Source organism: Galleria mellonella, unplaced genomic scaffold, assembly GCF_026898425.1.
Source record: "Galleria mellonella isolate WM207_F2 unplaced genomic scaffold, CSIRO_AGI_GalMel_v1 utg515, whole genome shotgun sequence".
Classification (NCBI taxonomy): Eukaryota; Metazoa; Arthropoda; class Insecta; order Lepidoptera; family Pyralidae; genus Galleria; species Galleria mellonella.
The window spans coordinates 273,532-294,548 of NW_026442107.1; the positions used below are offsets into that span (position 1 = coordinate 273,532).

At 32.7% G+C, this 21,017-nt stretch overlaps 1 protein-coding gene across 1 annotated transcript in view; it reads right to left on the bottom strand.

Moving 5' to 3' along the window:
- LOC113522462 (fizzy-related protein homolog) overlaps nt 1-21,017 on the bottom strand; it is a 56,612-nt gene that overhangs the window by 27,402 nt on the left and 8,193 nt on the right. Inside the window, exon 2 of the mRNA XM_026908147.3 lies at nt 2,165-2,445. Within this exon, the coding sequence (XP_026763948.2) occupies nt 2,165-2,445 (281 nt within the window). The remainder of the gene's footprint in view (nt 1-2,164; nt 2,446-21,017) is intronic.

Consider the following 21,017-nt stretch of genomic DNA (forward strand, 5'->3'; position numbering starts at 1 on the left):
GTCAAACGATAATTACGGTCGGCAAAAAATTTTTTTCCGGGTCGTATGGGGTTTTTAAACTCTAATTTTAAGTAGAATATTTTTACAAATTTTTTTTTTATTATTATATTTTTTCACGTTTAATTCCGATAATGTGTTTTAATGTCATATTGTAAGTTAATGAACCGATATCAAAATGATTTTACAACATTTTTTAATTCAAAAAAGAAAGGCACTTTTAACGTGCAACAATTAGCTACATTACCCAGCCTCGTCGTGACTTAAATAATTATTATACATTTATAATTTTAAACAAATAAATGATTATGCTAATAATACAAAGATACGTCATTTAACATTCCAATTATTCATTTTATCATTATGTATTTTAAATACAAAAGTTGTCTCACTTTATGCATTTCTCTGTCATTTTCAGCGGTTATTGACTGAGTTATCACCGTTCTAAAATAACATTTAACAATAAATAACTTAAAAGTTCATATCAATCATCGACTTAAAGGCTGCAAAAATGTTAATATATCACCACGTGTCCATAAATATGAACATGAAAACTAATAAGAATATCTGACATTGATACGATAAGTGATTTATATAGACGAGTCACTTCATAATCTGCATATGGATATAAATCTAAAAGTAGTAAATATACACATACATATACATTTGAATTACCAATTATTCCTTTAAACCTCATCAATTTTATTTTACTGCTGATCAATAAAGATTTTGCTGCAATTAGTCACAGCCAAAAATCCAGAGATATCGCGTATCGAGGGTACACTTTACAGTCTCGCTTAAGATGCTAATTAGAACTGTAAGTTTTGCCATTAATTGGTGAGAATTGAATGCAAACTCCGTTTACCATTGGTGGAATTGTGTCCGGAGCGAGTTTATTGGAGTAATGACTCTGATAATTCGAGTAAGGGAACGATTTTTATTATAGCCATCGATTGAATTAGCCATTACGACTGATACGTCTGCACGCTGATGGGCGTTTTGAAAATATCTTTGTGTACCTATTAACATTTAACACATCCTGCTTGAAGGTAGAACATAAACATTTTACTGGTAATAACTAATGCTAAATTTATCTATACATATTAAGGATGTGACTGATGCTCGATTAGACTGCGTAGAATTAGTTGAACTTTTGTTTCTGGTTCCATCCATGCATTGTGCTAGACTACACAATTATTTCATGTACCACGCCATACAACTAATTATGGTAAAAATCTTTATTTGTCAAATTGCCAATACTTTCTCTGATATTGATCTCTTTTTAGAGTCAAAACTAAAGTTTAAAAAGGAGATAAAACAGCATAAAGTGACACTGTATAATACTTTTTTATTTTTTCTTTAATAAAGAGTCAGAAGGTTTAATTTTCTTAAAATTTGGTTTCTTTTTTAATTTAATTTTTTTTTAAATATTTATATCATTTTCAGACAATATGATGTGGGAAAGCTTTGTTAACTTCTGAGCTTTGTTATTGACAATGTAACTGTAGTTTTCAATAGTAAATAGTATTGTTTATTATTGTATTTCCTTCACTTGTATTATACATTTGTGCAAACTTTAGTGCCTGTTAAATTATTACTTAAGTGTGTAATTATCACATGTATTGTAATAGCTATTTGCCCTAAATAAATAAATAAGAAAAATAAGACATTGCAAAACATAATAAAATATGTTTTGCATTTATTTTTTATTGTGTAAGAGGAAATACTAATACTGACCTACTAACAGATACATACAACTAAACTAGTAGCTCTAAAAGCTTAAGATTATTCACAATAAAATTATGAAAATTTGTATTAAGTAAGTTTTAAGTTGTAGATGTACAATTTTATCGAGCGTAGGGCAAGTATCTGAACAAATCTCTCTGTCAACCTCATGACCAGGCAAAAAAAAAACAGTAATAACAAAAGATTGTCTCATAAAAACCCGCCTTCAATTGTGACAAAACCAGTTATTTTAAACTAAAAACTAAACTACTGGACCGATTTTGATAAATTTTCTACAGGACAAATCTGAAAATATATCCTTTCAAATAAAAAGAATTTTCCAAATCGGTCTAGAAGTGACGAAGTTATGAGGTAACAAACATAAAAAAAATACAACTGAATTGAATACCTCCTTTTTTTAAGTCGGTTGTGAAAGGCTTACCTCTGCGTTACAGGTGGGCGCCCGAAACTTGAAGACGGGTGGTGAATACGCCTGTGCCGCTTTCACGGTCGATGCATGCTGCGCTGTGCCTATCGCCGCTCTGTTGCCATCGGAGCAGTTGGCTGGTGGACCCCGTAACTCCTCGATCTGTGCTCCGAGGAGCTCGTTGCGGAGAAGACAAGCATAAGCGAGATGGTCCCGCCCGCCGCCAGTGCCATCAGTCCCGCCGCCATCGCCGCGCGCCTTTTTCGCTGGCTGGTTTTCTGTGCCTCGACGGATTGCTGTAAAAAAAAAAACGTATTATAGAAATTCCTCTATAAAATCAAACACTAATACAAGAGACGTGGCGCATTTAAATCCTCAACAATGTCAACGCATATGGGTACCATGGCAACGTGGTTATTCATTCCTGTGGACAACACTTATCTTTTCAACAAATGGCTTTTTAGCTAATTTCGCACTTTATTGATATATGAAAACACTAATCATCCCCCATACATTGCCATAAAGGAGGGTTCTGAGTCATTAGCATCCCATTCAACCTGCAACACATTTGACGTCATAACTCCATATTTGGGGTAGGGAGAGGACACCCTTAATGCCTGTACAGAACGCAAAACATTCCTCCGCATCAGTTGTTAGTTTTAAGAACCAAACACTGGTCTTTCGCGATATTGAAAATCTAAATGCGTTCATCGACTTTTGATGCTGACTGTACATCACTACTCAAGTTGTTAACTAACACTTGAAAACTTAGATTAGGGTGTACAAATAAACTGAAAAACTTGTGCAATCCGAGATATATCTAAAAACTGTTTGAAATAATAAATTTAATTAATATTACTATTGAATATCAAACAGAACAGCTTCAGAAATCAGATTGGTAAGACCATGATTAATCATACGCGTAACAAAGTATTCCTTACAATTGATTAACATAGACAGGTGCATGTGCTTAAGCTGAGGACAGATAAAAAAATTACACAATGATTAATGATAAGAAACACGAGCGCAGCACTGAGACTAGGATCTAAGATTGGGTCTAGTTCGACGGCGCCATTTTTTAGAGGAGCGAGTTTTAAATACAATGACTTTATATTTATATCGATTACGTATTGTGATCAAGAATCACATTACGCTATATACAGTAATTACTATCCTATATAGTATACTATATTATATCTATATATATAAAAATTAATGCCACTTTTCGTTGTAATTTTATAACTCAAGAATGGGCTCACCTATCCAAATCAAATGTTTAGGCTTTTTTCGGACTATTTAGCAGATGGTTTGTGTAAAGTTTGCACAAAATCGGTCGAGCGGTTCTTCATTTATCACATTTTTTGTAACAAATGAATTCAATAAATTCCCTTTTCATCCTCACCTATTATCCCCTCACTGGTGTTAGTGCTAGCTTATATCATTATCATGATGGACAGCCGGCTTGGTATACTGTTTTATTATGAAAGTACCTAATGTTTTTAAATGTTGCTTGTTGTATTTCCCTAGACATCTGTTACGATACTAAGAATGGTGACATATTAATTACTCACCTTCACCACACACAAAACTTTGTTATTTATTTTGAAAAATTATACACTAAATATATAAGCAATATAATAATTTAAACTCTACCTAGGATACCTATAAGTAAATAAATAAAATATAGATGACAATGATTACATTAAACGATACAATAATTTATATCAAACACATTTTCTCGATACTAGTCCGCAACATATCCATAAATAGTTTTTTACGCACGCGAGTTGTAAGCGCGATATTAAACCATATGCGCCCGCGCAGCACGTGCCGTGTCGCTAGTGTAACCATTTTTTTTGTAAATATTGGTATAACCGCAAAAAAAGAAAACCTTTTTTGAGCAACATAATTTTCGTTTTTTAAACGATCCAATCACTATGTATTCGTTTATATATTTTTTATATACGTACATATATTTCCAATGAAATTTCAATAGTGACTGCAAATATCTCTATAAATAATGTCGAAATTAAACTATGAATAATCCGATGCTGTATCATAATTTGATTTCTTCTATAATTAGTACAAGTCTAAACAGATTAAATGTAAAACAAAATCAACATACACTATTATTATTCTAAATATATAATGGAGAGGATATCGGTCAACGATCTCCATAAAAAAATAGTTATCACTCAAGCGATGTGATATCGTCATTTTCATTTTATTTTATCACAGTACACACTTTTATTATTTAAACCTCTTCTGAATCTAATACTTGTATGCTCTGAAAACACAAATCGCTAATGGGATGGAGGGGGGGGGGGGGGAGGTAGACAATAAAATAAATTTTAAAAATGAAGGGAAATATCCAACTTTTTATTTATTAAATTTAGATGCAAGAGTCAGCAATGGTATTATACAATCTTTGATGTATAAAGCTTACATAAATACCTAAATTTGGTCCAAAAGATTACAGAGTAATTAAGAATTAATTACACATCTGAGTATAAAATGCGTTTGATTTTTCTATAGACAATAATAACCAGTTCCAATCAAGTGAGACGCTATTAATTTGAATTGAATATATTTTCAAACTTATAAAATTGTGTAATAAAATATCTTCTAACATCAGAATGAACGGTCACCCGACACATGTGACTCACTTTCAGAAAAAAATGTGATTTGACTTGAAAATAACCTAATGTTTCATGACACGAATTAACACGACGTGAGAATCAGCTTGTGCTGTTTTAGTCGCATCTCACGAGGTAAACGCTTATCGTGCATGTCAGCCACATCATCTCAGCCCGGCTGACAGGTCATCGTGATTGTTTCGAAAATTAAGCGTCTATAAAGATATTGTACAATTATTAGCAAAAAATCAAACGTGAAGAGGTGAGCTTTATGAAATTTCTATTTACAAACGATAAGCGAGAACTCAATACCTTCAACGAGATAAATTAGGTAACACTAAATTGGAGATACAATTAGACGAGAGATCGTAGATTAATTTAAAAGCTAAAATACTAGCTAATATAAGATATTGAAAAAGTTTACATTTAAAAAATTTTTGAATTCCAAATGTAAGGTTATGCATTTTAGGATTATTTTGCAAGCAGTACAGCCCTTGTTACCCCCGATGACAATATAGTTTTCTATAGATAAAAGAATTTTTAAAACTATTAAGTATTTTTAAATTTATTCTTTAAATAAATCCTCTTTATAACATTAGTTTAAAAGTTTAAACTAAGCCATTATATATTAAAAATTGCTGAGGAGACAATTCTATGTCATTATATATTAGTATATTATTATGTAATAAATGAAACCTAATTAAATAGTTCAAATCCTTCTATCAACGTAAACATTTCATCATTACTGACAACATTAAATGAACAAGGAGTGGTATCTGTTATCATTTTTTCTATCTAGAAACGTAAACAAACCGTAGGCATCATTTGTGCAAGATAACGTTTGCAAGATATACTCAACACATTATTTAACTAAAGTCATGATAACATAGGAAAATAGACAGAACATTCTCACATATGGTCATTTTAACATAGAAGCAATTTAGCTTTTTTGCAACTTGGAATGACAAAAACTGATGATCTACTGGATTGAAAGTTATAGAAGTCACCTATAAAGATAAACAGCGAAATAGATATTGCAGAATAATCGTCTATGACTTCATGGTACCTCCATTTTTGAGGATTTTTAATGGATGATAATGAAATGGTAATCCCGCCTGCGCTAACGGTATATACTGGCGGGACACCAGTAAGGGATGATAGGTGAGGACGGAAAGGCAGATCAGTTAGCCCATCCTGTGAATACACCTGTATTTCAACACAATGGTTTCCAGGGGGTAACAATCGCTCCCCCCCCCCCTAGACTAAGGTATTATACCTCTATACCCTGTAATACTAACCTATAAACAAAAACAGTCATATCACCACAGCTGCTTAGCAGAAACACGAGTGTTGCAGAAGCAATTTCTGCTACAAGTATGCAGACAACTTTTGTACAAAATCTATCTCTGGTAAACACAAAATTAATCAAGAACTATAGAAGAAATTATAGAAACTTAAACAAGACTTCTAAAACTGTATAGATTAGAATTTAGAATCATTTGCGTCAAGACTGATAAAGGAAAAAATAAATTTTAAATTTAGGTTACAAATTCTTTGAAATCTGCCCCCGCCAAGATTCGGATATGGCTATAAATAAAGACGATCAAGACGGTACTGGAACGCAAATCACCTTAATGACAGTCAGTTGTCAGTGTCACTGACGAAAATTCTCCATCCTGGGAGACTATGACGAAAATAATACTTCCTATAAGGAGCTGCTAGGGAGAGTTAATGATTCACGAATATGTCATCAGTGAATCACAGAACGGGCACGTTGCAATGCCTAACCACAATAATATCGAGTAAGGAACGTGTGTATGCAATTATAATATAAGACATCTAGGCTGTAATCTAGGCTTATTAATTCTTGGTTATTTTCTATTATAATAATAGGCCAATCGTGAGAATCAAATAGGCATACAAAAACATTTAGAAGATAAAATTGTATACATGTGTTGACCAGTTAGATACAAATTCACACATTGAGGGTTTGAATTATTTTTTTCTTATTGATTGTTTCTATATAATATTTATAAATATTTTTATTGGAGGAGAATTTCCAGTGTGGTATTTGAAGGTTTTTAATATTATATCAAAATCTATGGTACTTAGAAACATCGTTATATTTCAACTGTAACTCTCACATATTTTTAAAGACAGCAATTTTTTACACATAGGTATATCTTAAGTAAATTACACTTTATATGGCCAGTCGGTAGGTACGAGATAAGTTAATGCATTTTTTCCATTACTAGTCTCTGGTTTAAAGCCAATCTTTTTTTACAAAAGAGCTGTTACGTGCCTTTTAATAGTGCAAGATCTGGCAAACTGTGTGGCCTCGCTATTCATCAAAAATATATATATATATATATATATATATATATATATATATATATATATATATATATATATATATATATATGTACATACAAAAGAAATTACCAATATCGAATCAAATATCATTTAACACAATGAACAATCGGCTATAGCTGGCGAGTTGCGTAAACATCCTATCAACACTAAATTTATTACGGTCGATGCACTTCCTAAGGGCAATGAGAGACATCGGAAACTACCGAAAGTTATATTGAAAGACGACAATTATACATATACAATATCCGAGTTCAGTCACATCTATTCCTTCCTGAGGGACATCCATACAAGGTGACGTTGACTTGCTATATTTGGTAGGCTACGTGACAAACGCTGGTTCAAGCACCACAATTAATTCAGAGTGCCGCCAAATTCGTCCACATCCTGGCAAATGCGAATTCGCACTGAATTCATAAAGAGTTAGAGTCGATATTGCTTAGTAACCGTCTAATTGTCTAATCCTAACCGTCTTTTGCGAGGCCTCCACCTACATGGACGCTGCCCACATCCAATTCTTCGACAAGAAACAGTTGAGAATTGGCCCAAATTGAAAGGCGACTGTGTAACTAATGTAGTTGGTAATAATGTTAAAGAATGTAGTGTATGTTATGTAGAATTATATGTATGCGATAAGTATTATCAACATAGAAATGTGTCACACACTTGAGTGTAACCATTATCTTTTTGCAGGACAGGTGGAAAAAAATACTATTGTCGAACTCAGAAATCGTTCGAACCTGATAGCTGTTTTAGTGATTCTGAAGTAATTTGTTACATACAATTCCTGATATATTTTTTGCTTTACATTTACTGTAACTTAACGTTATAGAAGATGTTTGTATATTTGCTTTTTATATTTATTATAACATTACAGTAGAGTGTTTATAATTTTAGCTTGTCAAAGTGTGCCAACGTGGAAATTATGCCAATATTTCTGAAAGATTATTTAAAAAGTCTACGGATCATTAAGGATATAGTTCCTTAATCTGTCACACTGTCATTGAAAATTTGGTGTTTGATAACAAAAAAGTATTTGAAAAATGTCAAAGCAAAATATGAAGTTGGTGCAGTTTTTGATAGTAGACTTATAAAATATATTCTATTTCACTTTTCAAACAATCAATATAGTAGAATTATAGAAAAATCTTTGTTTTTGATTATTGACAGGTATATTGGAGGACAGTATCTACCTGATATAATTTTTTGTAAAAATATTATCTTGAAAATATCGGGAAGTAGATACCTACAATCTTATCTGTAGGAAATGTTAGGGACAAAAAGTTCTGGGATTGAATACATTGAATATCATAGTATATACCGGAATGAGTACCAGACAATAACTGCTTGTAGGCTGTTTTATTTCACTACCGAGATATGACTTAATAACAGCCAGGACTAACCGCTTCTATTTTATTTACACTCAAGAAAATTAAAAGTCTCAAAGAAAGAGTCGAACTCGAAAACACTATATACGAAGAGCGACCAGATTTTATAATCCCCTTTTACAGAGAAAATTTCTTTCAATAAGTACATGATTTTAATTTAAATCCTAGGCAATGCAATGGTGCTTTTAGAGCCGGTTTGTAAATACATAGCCATAGTGGCAGGTGCACTCCTAGCGAGGCTAAACAGTCGATAGCATGACCCAGATTCAATAAATAGAAGTAATAAACAGAGCTATAACTGGTCCTTTACAGGCGTTGACTTTCTAGACTACAGTTTTGTTACGGTATAAAAGGTCCATAAGTGTGATATGCTTAATACTCGTATAAAACTATTGGTCTCTAAATACCTGAGAATATCTCAGATTAATTAAATTTCTATTATAATTAATTAATTAATTTTCAAATTACTCAGCGGGATATAGAGAGGGATATCCTCGGAGTCTCTTTGCGTGATAGAATTTAAAAGATTATTGAGTGTTAACAACCTCAAACCTCAAATACATTGCAGGGAGTCAGTGGATGCAGGTGGTTCACGCCCGTTCAGGACCGTTCTTTATGGCGTTCTATGGGGGAGAACTATATCCAGGTGTGGACGGATAAGCCTGAAATGATGACGACGGTTCAATTACCTGCTATTAAGATGATTTGCTTATTAAAACTATTATAACCAGGTATAGAAGAGGTTCTTAAAATACTTCAACTAGATGTATTTGCTAGCAAACTATAAAATTTTTAAGTGTCAATATTGATCACTAATTAACAAATATAAAAGTACACAAAAACGTATAATGATAAAAAAAAGAAACTATTACACAACAACGATGGCAATGAACTATTGATATCAAAGACGCTCTCTCTGGGAAGAAACAGCGATAAGAGAAATCATGACCTACATTTTTAAACGCGTAAAGAACTGAAAATGTTGTTACTCATACTAGAGACAACAAATCGATATAGTCATAACACAGTCACAAAAACACGACTGTATTTCAAGATTTCTAAAATAAAATAACGATAATAATTTATTATTACTTAAATTATAAACGCTTCATACTCGTATTGAATGTTTTATTTCTATTTTTTTTTTAAGTTTTATAGTGTATTTTTCATTACTTATTCTGGAACTTTTGGACTGGCGTGACCAGTCTAATGAAACTGCTGTGACGTTTGGGCTGTCGAAACAAGGAAATCAAAATACATCTAGCTGTTTGGAGAAAAAGGAAAGAAATAAACAGTAAAACTTTTATAAAACTTTAGAACATTCGATTGCACATTTTTGGAAAAAAAATACAAATAATAGTACTAACTGTTGTCTCCTTATAATATATATTTTCCGATACAGACCGAAAATTATTATTATTATTATTTTATTTTATCTATTGCTTCTGTCGCTATGTTTTAATGCGACAACCTTCATATCTTTGTTAAACATACTTGTTATAAATACTACATAAAATTAGTTAACCAGACAATATTCAATATGAATCATATACTAGCACGTATTTAAAAGAACCCATAAGGATAAGGACATAATACCTATACTGAATTTCCCAAAAGCTTGAATCATTTGCGTCATGTCATAATTGTAAAATGTGACAATTCATTTATAAAATGCCACATTACGATTGGTGTATTCCGTAGATAAAATCCTAGTCAAAAGAACGTCAGTGATTTTACTTATTATGATTGGCATTAAAATCTTGTGCTTAAAGTTTTCTTAAAATTGTTTCCAATTTTTTTATTTAGTCATGTTAGATGGTGTATTTTATAAATTTATATATCTAAGCTCGATAATAATGCTCCATAATTAACGACCTGAACAGAGAATGCATTATGTCACTGCAACAATGATTGCAAAACCAGTCGGGCCTGCATCAACAATAGTGGTTTTCTCAGTTCATGGAACTTGATTCTATAGTAGCTACGAGTATTTATAGCGAAAGGCTTAGACTTTCTAATTGTCTATGTACTAGAGCCAGGTCGATAACGGTACACGTCGCATAAAATGCATTGCCAAGCGCCCAATGCATCTTGCACCGTACATTCCCATAGCGAGAAGTTCTTTAACCTCAGGATCTTTATCAAAAGCTATTAGGGCCACTCTAAGAACAGTGTTTACTATAGACAAAATATACTTCTTGTACAGTGCAGTCTTTCAAAATGCACCACTTATCGATGCCTTTCCACGTTATCTTAGTGACCCGGCCGATTGTTATGTAGCCTTTTGTGCGCACTTATTGAAGGATTCTTTTAAAAATTGAGTCATTTGAGATAGTCTAAAAGGATCTTAAATGTCGGTGACGTGTCACGACGTGAGGCGCGTCATTTTTTAAACAGATATCGTTTTGTATTGTTAACAAGTAAATACTTGTTTAGAGTAGGGATATATATTTACATTATTGTATGTATTACACCTTCATATTTAAAAATAACAAAATTTTCATCACGCCTCCTATTATTAATTACTAATTACACTGTTATTAATTACTCCTCTCCATCCAAAGGTTGCTTGGAAGAGATCGCTTTTAGCAAAAAAACGACCAATGTTTTCAGACTGTAATCATTTCTTGTAATTGTTTGCATCCATAATAATTTTACTAGTGTAATCTTTTGGAGGATATAATAAAGAGTATCTATCTATCTTGTTTCGCTTTGTTTTAGGTATAATGCAACATACGATATTGTAATATTATTATGACAGTACCATTTAAATTAGGTGTATACCTTTTTCGAACTATTTAAACACACAACAGCAAATAGAGATACAAATTTGATATTTATGGAAAATCTACATGAATTCACTGGTCACTGCCGTGAAATTGATTTATTTAAATATAAATATCGCACGCAATTTATTATAGTCTCTGCAAAGTATTAAAATGACATTCAAGTTCACGTAAAAGTTATCTAGTGCATACACGAACTCTTGACGTTTACTGGATCATTTATCGCAATTTATCGCATGCACTTTATCGAACAAACAACTCGCAAACGTTCAACGAAATTAACATTCTGAGCACGAACGAAAACTGAGACCGAAAATGAACCCGTAATGTGTACGATACCTGCGTTTCCTTGAAACAAAATCAATGAGGTTAAGGTTAGATCACTTAACGATGAACCCTGGAAAATCCTTAACAGAAAATATTGAGAAAATTGTAGCTTTATAGAAACAAGAAAACTGCTCATCAAGTGCATACTCTAATTGTTATATCAATTTATATTACGGAACATAAGTTATATAAGTTTATGTATAAATAAGTGTAGTTCCGGCATAGAATAAGCCATCCCTTCTTTTCCTGTGGGTGTCGTAAGAGGCGACTAAGAAAGAGCAAGGGATGGGCAGCAACGTCCTTCTTAAAACATCTCCAAAGCCTAACTACGGTTGCCAATCCGCCTGCTAAGCATGGCAACTACTGGCAAAACCAGGGGGACTCATGTTCAGTAGTGGACAGTTAATGGCTGATATGATAATGACATGATGTTCTATAGATACTTCCTCCTTTCGAATTCTTAAAGTTGACTGGCAAAAAGTTAAATGTGTACATTTTTGTTATAACATATATATATATATATATATATATATATATATATATATATATATATATATACAATAGAATCATAATTCTAGAGTAACAATACATTACTCTAGAATTTCGTAAGGGACTAGAGGAATTGTAGATAATATATCACAATGCAAGAAAAGAAAAATACAAAATAAAACCCCACACAAAAGCGCCTGCCCAGTCCAGCGTGGTAATAATGCCTAGTCTAATATCCTTATTATGAGCCGGGACTCGTACCTAGCAATAAGACGTTAATGGGATGTTATGATGATGAGAAACTGAGGTTTGTATCCATTTGCTATCTTTGTCGTTTGGATTATTACAAAAATTACTATCACGCGAACCAAGTAACGAGACTGTATCTCTGGCGTAAATGGAAAACGGAAAATATGGCTACGAACCTAAATGCAGGCCGTTGAACCTTTAATTGTGTACGTGTTACAAGTTAATGTGACTCAGAGATCTATTTCAAGAATATTTCCACCTTCCACCCACATACATTACATCGAAAATATAGATTTTCAATCGCTATAGCAACATGATAATATTAGCAATTATATGTAATAAAATATAATCCTATTATAATATAAATAGGAATTTGTTATCAAACGCGAAACCCTTCAAGAGTAAAATAAAAATTACAAATCAATAAAAAAATAATATAGATAAATGTAAGTAATATTCACACAGAGGACATGCAATCACGAGTTATGGGTGTATAATAAATGCAGCCTGCTTTTACCTGATCAAAAAATATAAGTTGATAATTTTTAAATTTATAATCCTGTCGTTATGTAATGAGTGATTTAAAAAGATACATAATTAGCTTATAGCACGTATACAAAAACTCCATACGTTAAAATAAAATTCAATCAAAAGAATCGTGCAGCCATTGCAAATAATCAGGACCAGGTACAAATGAATTCATCGTCACGGTATTAGGCATTCAGCAAAATGATGATTCGTGAGTGCATTGAACCAAAAACGTGGATCATTACTTAACACATAGGTCGTGAGCGTTTCGTTGCTTTTTGCATTGAAACGTTTTTGCCTAATTTTTACTAAATACAAATAGAATGTGTTGACGTTTTTGCACGCAGTTAACAACTGCGACATGGTAATGGCGTCGATATTATAGCTTTTCCATTTGCAAAATAAATATAAAAAAAGAACTCCAAAAATATCTGACTTAAGCTGCACATGAACGTAATCTAGACACGATCGAAGCTCAGAGCTGTCAAAGTTCAGCAAACATTAACAGCAGACGACCAAATGATGATGTCAGCTAGTATATTCCTGTAGACATGTATTGATTACAAGACATTGTCTGCCATCGGCCCAAATTCAACACTCTGACAACTGATTTATGCGTTGTCTCAGGTGTCAAGAATGGAGACAATACAAAAAAAACTGTAACAATTATACAAGTAAAGAGCACTGCGATTATTGCTTGAATCTAGGACATTTATCATCTATATAAGGTGTATATAAATGATAAATGTAATGTGCAGTGTTGTTTATGACAGTGCTCTTATTATAGTGGTGGTATACATCACGAAAATCATGATCTTATCTATACAGGACTAAACAGGACTTAACTATAGCTCGTGATGGATGTTAAAGAACAAAAAATACAACGCTGACAATATTCGGGACGGTAATAATTTATTATCCCTTGTTTAAGCGTATCACTGGAAGCTATGTATCTAGTCATCATGCTGGTTTATTTTAAAGCTCTTGTTCAATAAAGTTTTTTCGGCCCATCGAGTTTGTAGTTGACAGGCAATCGAACTACTGCCCGCGGGCCCCTGAATAAGGCCACTACTGTTGGCACAACAGAACAAATATTGTAAGCAATACCGGCATTGTTTACTTTTGTAACTGCTCAGACTGGGTCGCTAAGTCAGCGGTAATTTAAATTGTCGCCAACTACACATTTAGTAAAATCAGCAACATTTTTCTACAGCAACATGTACATACAATCACGTCACTTTAGTATCTTATTATTAATAATCCTTAGCAATATTATAAATGTGAAAGTGAGTTTATTTCTTGTTACATTATAGCGCCTTAACTATGAAATCTTAATCACTATGAAATTTGATATACATTATAGCCTTGAGACCCCCTGAATTCAGACAGTTTTCCTTTGTAGATTTCCCCGACCTACTTTCATTGTTTACTGAAATTTTAGAAATCTATGACGCTCAATCAATTTAAGATAGTGAAGAACATTTCTAAAAACATTTCTACTGAAATTATAATTAAATGAATTATCATACGACAACATAAAAGAAGATTGTATAAAAACTAATAACGAATCAAAATAAAAAACCAAGTCAAGAGTTAGACACAAATAAAGCTCTTTAGCAATAGAATCAAATCTTACTAGCAATGACATGAATGATGAATGCTAAACAATATGGCATATACATAGTTGATATTGCGACTACAGCTGATCTGCAGGGTGTCGGGGTGAAGGCTGGTCAAACCAGCTGCCACATCTAGTCTTGTTAGAAACACTATAAAAAATCTATGTATAGATTTGTTAAGGTGCATATAAAACCGGTGATATCATAAGCCAACTGATTGATGTTCGGACTTATGCAGAATTGATTGCTGGAATCGAAATATGTAAAATCCAGTACAGGATATGAATTATGATTATGACGCAACGATATCTATTTATGTGATAAAAGTCAAAACACAATAATATTATGAAATAGTAGCGAATATAATAGATTGAATCAGTTAATCGGTGCATTGAACCTCCAAGAATAAAAAATGTACACAATTTAAAGGTCTTCTACAATAATAGTTGCACCGAAAAAAGGAAACCCTAGACAGTAAAAAAACAATAATAATGAAATGCACTCTCAAAATTACTTTTTTTATTCAATAATCAGATGACTGTACCTTATTAAATTAACTATATGTCTATAGTGTATGAGGTACCATGGAAAACAAAGGTACTGTTTCGCCAAGACAGAAAAATTTATGATAATGAGGAACTGCAGATCTCAACTTTGTTTTTTTAAGTACACTGCCATATCCCACCCTTCAAACCGAAACACAACCATGCAAACACAACTCCTTGATAGAAACAAGAGTTGATAACCGTAAAAAAAATAGACATGAGCAGTACCACTCTTTGAACATAACAGAGTATTTCCTGTACCTGATACGACAAAATTCACATATTTTCTTTTCAAAGAAACACAGCACACCTGCAAAACACAGGTGTTGTGGGTGACCACGGTGGAAACCAAGAATGGGACATGCTCGTTTGCCCCCTGTGTTGTAAAAAAAAAAAAACTACTTTTGTACAAAGTCTCCCTCTATTATTCTTTATATAGCGTTTTTACCGCATTTTATGTTAGTGACATAAGAAATTTGGGTGACATCATAGTCAGCTGATCGCAAGTTGAAGGATGGTCAGATCCGTCATATATACATATGTAGGTGTATTTCTATACCTTAAAATGGCCTCAGTATATTCCATTCCTACTAACGTGAGTCGGATGCAAATAGGCGAAAATAATTTCAGACGTCTTAATTTGAATTGCTAATTAACAGATAATAATTATGCATGTAAAGAGCACATTTACGTCTTAAGTACATAATGCGGTAAACGAATGTCAAATGTTTGAAGAATGGTTATTACCATCACGCCATACGTTTGAATAAAATAAAACGAGCGACCAACAAAATTAAGGCGAGGCAACATCAGGTTTACTTAGTCTAGAATTAACTTTAATTCCACTCGAGATAAGCTAGAAGCAAATCAAACAAAAGTTAAAACGACAAAAATATGATTTAATATGACGATAAACTTGGAAAAACAGCACTTACACTCGACGTGGCCGAAAGTGTTAATTTGCCAATTGCAAATATATGCAGCCCACGTGAAAATGACAGAGATTAACAAGTTTGCACAGCTGCACGTTGTGATCTTTTATTGAATTGCAATATTGACAATGGACATTCACACCTGATTAACGTGCGGGAAGAAATATTTACTTAGCTATTTAAAAAATTAATTATAACTGCATTTTAAAGTACTGTTAAGTTTAATGTATTGAGTTACGTTATACTCGTATTGACATCAAGCTACATACTTAATAAGATATTTATTTTCAAAAAATCTGTAGATTTGCAAATGTCAAATTTTTTTTAATTAAAATTAGAGTGAAATTAGTAATTCTTTTTATGAACAAGCTGACGACTATAACGAAAATAGTTTCCACAAATTAGAGTAAATCAATTACCGCGATAGCACAATTGCGATCGCTCTTACCTATTTAAAAGGTATTACTTCAAACACTTAGCTCACGGTTTCATGCGGTAAGTCGACGCAAGGTCGGACTGATCGACTCGTAAGTGTCAGAATTTCTTACAAAATAAAAACGTAGGATTTTTTTTTTAATGATAGTTGTCAATTTTAGATAGACGCTTTTATATTTTAAGACTTTGGTGCATAAAAAAACACCGATACAGTCGTGAAAAAACCAATTATTTTGATTTAAAAACTAAACTAATAAAACGATTTTGATAAAATTTCACCAAATTGAAAGTATATCCTTTTAAATAAAAAAATTGGATTTGCCAAGAAATAAATGATGGAGTTTTGAGGTAACAAATATAAAAAATATACACAACTGAATTTGAGAACCTACTCCGTTTTTGAAGCCGATTGAAAAAATATTTCATTTTAGGGGCATCATTTTGGTTTTCCTATGGTACACACAACTTTTAGAAAAACGCATTTCAACGAATACTGGAAAAGAAGAAATTTTACCATACCAACAATATTATTAATACCCCAATCTGCAAAAAACATTAATATTGTGCGTATTTCATTATCGCTAGTTGCAAATATAACAACATTAAAAAATTCAAAACGCATTTTGTACCCACAAGTGATAACTATAACTTATCAAAAGTCAAGCAATTTGTCTCATGTTAGTAGGACGTCTATGTAAAAATATTTATTATCATATTATGTCGAAGTGAACAGGTTGCAAAGCTATCGCAAACTGCACTTTTTATATCACTTATATACCTATTATTCAATTGGTGATAAGCTACCGTGAGTTGTTTTGAAAGAATGCCTTTTGAACTACAAACATTGTCGAGGTCAGGACCGAAAACCCACTTTTGGTATTTATAGTTTTATTTTTATATTACTTCATATCATCATTATATCAGCCTTTAACCGTTCATTGCTGAACATAAGCCTTTTTCTTGAGAGGCTTTGCAAATAATTGTCACGCTTGGAAGGCGGGTTGGGAACCGCAGTTAGGCTTTGGAGATGTTTTAAGAGGGACGCTGCTGCCCATGCCTCGCCCTCCCTTGATCGCCTCTTACGACACCCACAAGAAAGAAAGGGGTGGTCTACTCTATGCCGGAGTCACACAGCATTTACTTAATTTATTATATTACTTAATTAATTTAAAAAAATGTTTCTATGATTTTATGAAAAGTGGATATAAGAACTCCACTTCATCTTACCTATATACTTAGTTACAGACTATAAAATGAAGAAAAAACAACCAAATATTCCTAATAAACATCAGTATATTAACAATAATTAAATATGGAAATAACGCATAAGATACGATCTTAAAGTCTGGGAATTCTTACTCAGCAAAATAAAAAAATCCCGTATGGTCTCGGCATGGAATGAGCCACTCCTTTCTTTCACGTGGGTGTTGTAAGAGGCGACTAAAAGAACTCAATGGTTAAAGGATGGGAAGCAGCATCCCTCCTGCAAGCGTAGCAACTACTAACAAAAGTCCCCAATAGACATGAACGTGGACAATTAACGGCCGATATGATGGTAATGGTAAAATAAAAAAATTGCATAAAGATATAAATAATATTAAAATCCTAGCATCACGCTTATTAGATAACAAAACTTGATGGCCTGATATTTTATTTTATTGATTTATTATTAATTTACAATGCAGTTTTATATTTAGTTATTAGTATGCTAGAAAACATGCTGCTTTTTGCACATCGGTAAGTACCTCACCTTTCACACAATTTATTTACATATAATGCAATAGAAGGACAAAATGTTTTTTTTTTATACAACTTAGAATGGCAAACAAGCTGACGGCCCACCTGATGGAAAGTGGTAACCGTCGCCTATAGACATGAACAGTACCATGGACATAACAGAGTATACTGTTTGTAAAATGTTTCTTAGAATACAAAAAAAAATAAAATTGATATTTAAAGACTTCAAATTAAAACGAGATGCGCCTTCATAAATAACATACCAATCATATTAAAGCGGTCACGGTCTGCTACGGGTACTAAGTTCATTAAAAATATATTTGTATAACTAATGCATTAAAGTAGAATATCATAAAAAAAAAACTTATTAAAACAAATATAAATGCAAGTGTACACACTTCGTTACAGTTAACGATTTTTATATTATAAACAATTAACTAATTACTATGTTGACAACATATCTTGAATCTTGATACGGGATGCGTAATATAGTCAAATTTATAATAGGGTATGTGTCCACGTGGATCTAGATTTAACTAAAGCAGAATAATTAGAAAGCTAATTACAATCTTTACTCTTATTCCTTTAATTTGAAGGCCGCGTCAAAATGTTTCTTTTTCATTTAAGTATATTTGCAATTGTTCCAGTTATAATTATCGTAGTCTATGTTGGATGAATTCAATAGAAACTACCCTATTAAATTTAAATGTGGGCGAAAGGACTGTATGCTGGTATGGAAACACGGTGTTTTAGAAAGATAATAAAATTTATAAAAAAATATACAAAGCAAACCAACGGAGCAAAAAAGCGAACGAACAAAACTGAACTGACACAGACTTCAAATTACAAATAAAAACCATCTTTTTAATAAAATTAAAAAAGAAACTAAAAAGGTGTGTCGTGCATATCATCAAAGAACTAGTCCTCTTGAACCATATTATCATTCACTTTATTACAAACCCCGATTCGATATTCGGGGGGTAAGGGATTGTTAGTAATGCGGACTACCAGTCCCATTGCTAGCAATATACCCTGTCAGGTCGAGCTCCACGTGGTCTCCTCTGAAAACCATCTTGCTGAATCTCAGATGTATTTATCACGTTGAGCTAACTGACCTGCCTTTTCATCCTCACCTATCATTCCTCACTGGTACCCCGCCCCTGTACACCGTTAACGCAGAAGGGTTTACCATTCCATTATCATCCATTACAAAAAAAAAAACTCAAAAAATTTTTACATTTCCAGGACTAGATTACCCACTAATGATTTTCTCTCTCACTGCACTGGGTTGGCTAAAAGAGATATCTTTCAGTGACAAGCCCATTCTTACAAACAAGTTGTTAAACTTATCGCTGTCTCTTTTTTTTTTACAAGTGCAATAAAGAAATTTTTTTTTTAATAAACTTAGAACAAAACCTCATACTTTTTATTATTTATTGTAAAGGATCTACTATAACACTCTTTTTTTTATTATTATTACTAACCGTTAACAGTCAACTGCTGGACATAAGCCTTCCCCATAAAAGCAATTTTGCCAGTGGTTGTCACGCTTGGCAGGCGGGTTGGCAACCGCAGTTACATTTTTAGAGATGTTTTAAGAGGAACGCTGCTGCTCATCCCTCGCCCTCCCTTAGTCGTCTCTTACGAAACCTACGGGAAAGGAAGGGGTGACCCATACTATGCCGGAACACACACGGCGATATTGTAATAGGGTGGCATTGTCGGAGGTTAGTATTGTTCATTTAATTTTATAAAAGTGGCACACAATTAAGCAGACAAAGGACACTACATTTGATAATTGACTCCGTTGACTTGTGACCCGGTGTCCCGAGATTGTCATAATGGAGTAACAATTAACATAATAGGATATGCTAACGACGTCCGTTCACTAATTGTTCCTAATACTGCTAAAAACGAACTAAATAACTATGAGGATTGACAAACTTCTTCGATTTCTAACAATAGAAGTCCAAAAAAGAACTGTTCATATTAAAATTAAACCCCAAATTATAAACTCAACGTGAAACAGTGTATTTCAATTTGACTGTGACCGCTCCGCAAAAAATAAAAGCAAACGTGACAAAATTATATTGACTACTAATTTCACTTGACGAGATGTTTCATTGACACATTAGATTTATAATAAAAAATTTGTATTTAGAACGTGGAATCGAATCGATTCTGCAGCTGTTTTCCCTACAAAGAAAAACTAATAAAATTACTAAGTAATATAATAAATATAATTAAAATAATAATTATCAAAATAGCTCAGATTTGACGAAGACATCGTATAACGTACTCACGAATAAATAAAACACATGAATTGAGAAAACCTCTGACTTTTGAAAGTCGCTTAAAAATTTCTAAATGAAGATAAACACAAAAACAATTCCAATCTGAATAAATACAATTACGAGTATGAATAAAATGAAAAGTTAACAATATTCCAGCTAATAAGAGACGCAGAGCGTAACGATCATTGCACTGATTATAATGATCTCAAGCTACGTAAACATAGTTAAGAGTATGCAGCGAGCTGGTTACCATTAACACGCGAATTGTTCACAATCAGGCGACGGTATATACAGTCAAGATTATTTCTCTGTCACGCTTCAGAGACCATAGACGAGACTAGGGGGTCAGCGCCTCTAAGTACAATCTGTAGGTGAAAAAAAACATTGCAAGAAAAGCAAATAAAAAGTGAATGTTCATAAATTAATCAGAGTATTTAAAAGGTAAGAATCTTAAAGAACACGCAATGTACAAAAGAAGCCACAAGCATAAATGCCTCTTATGACCTCAAATGAAATTTAAATGAATGGAAATG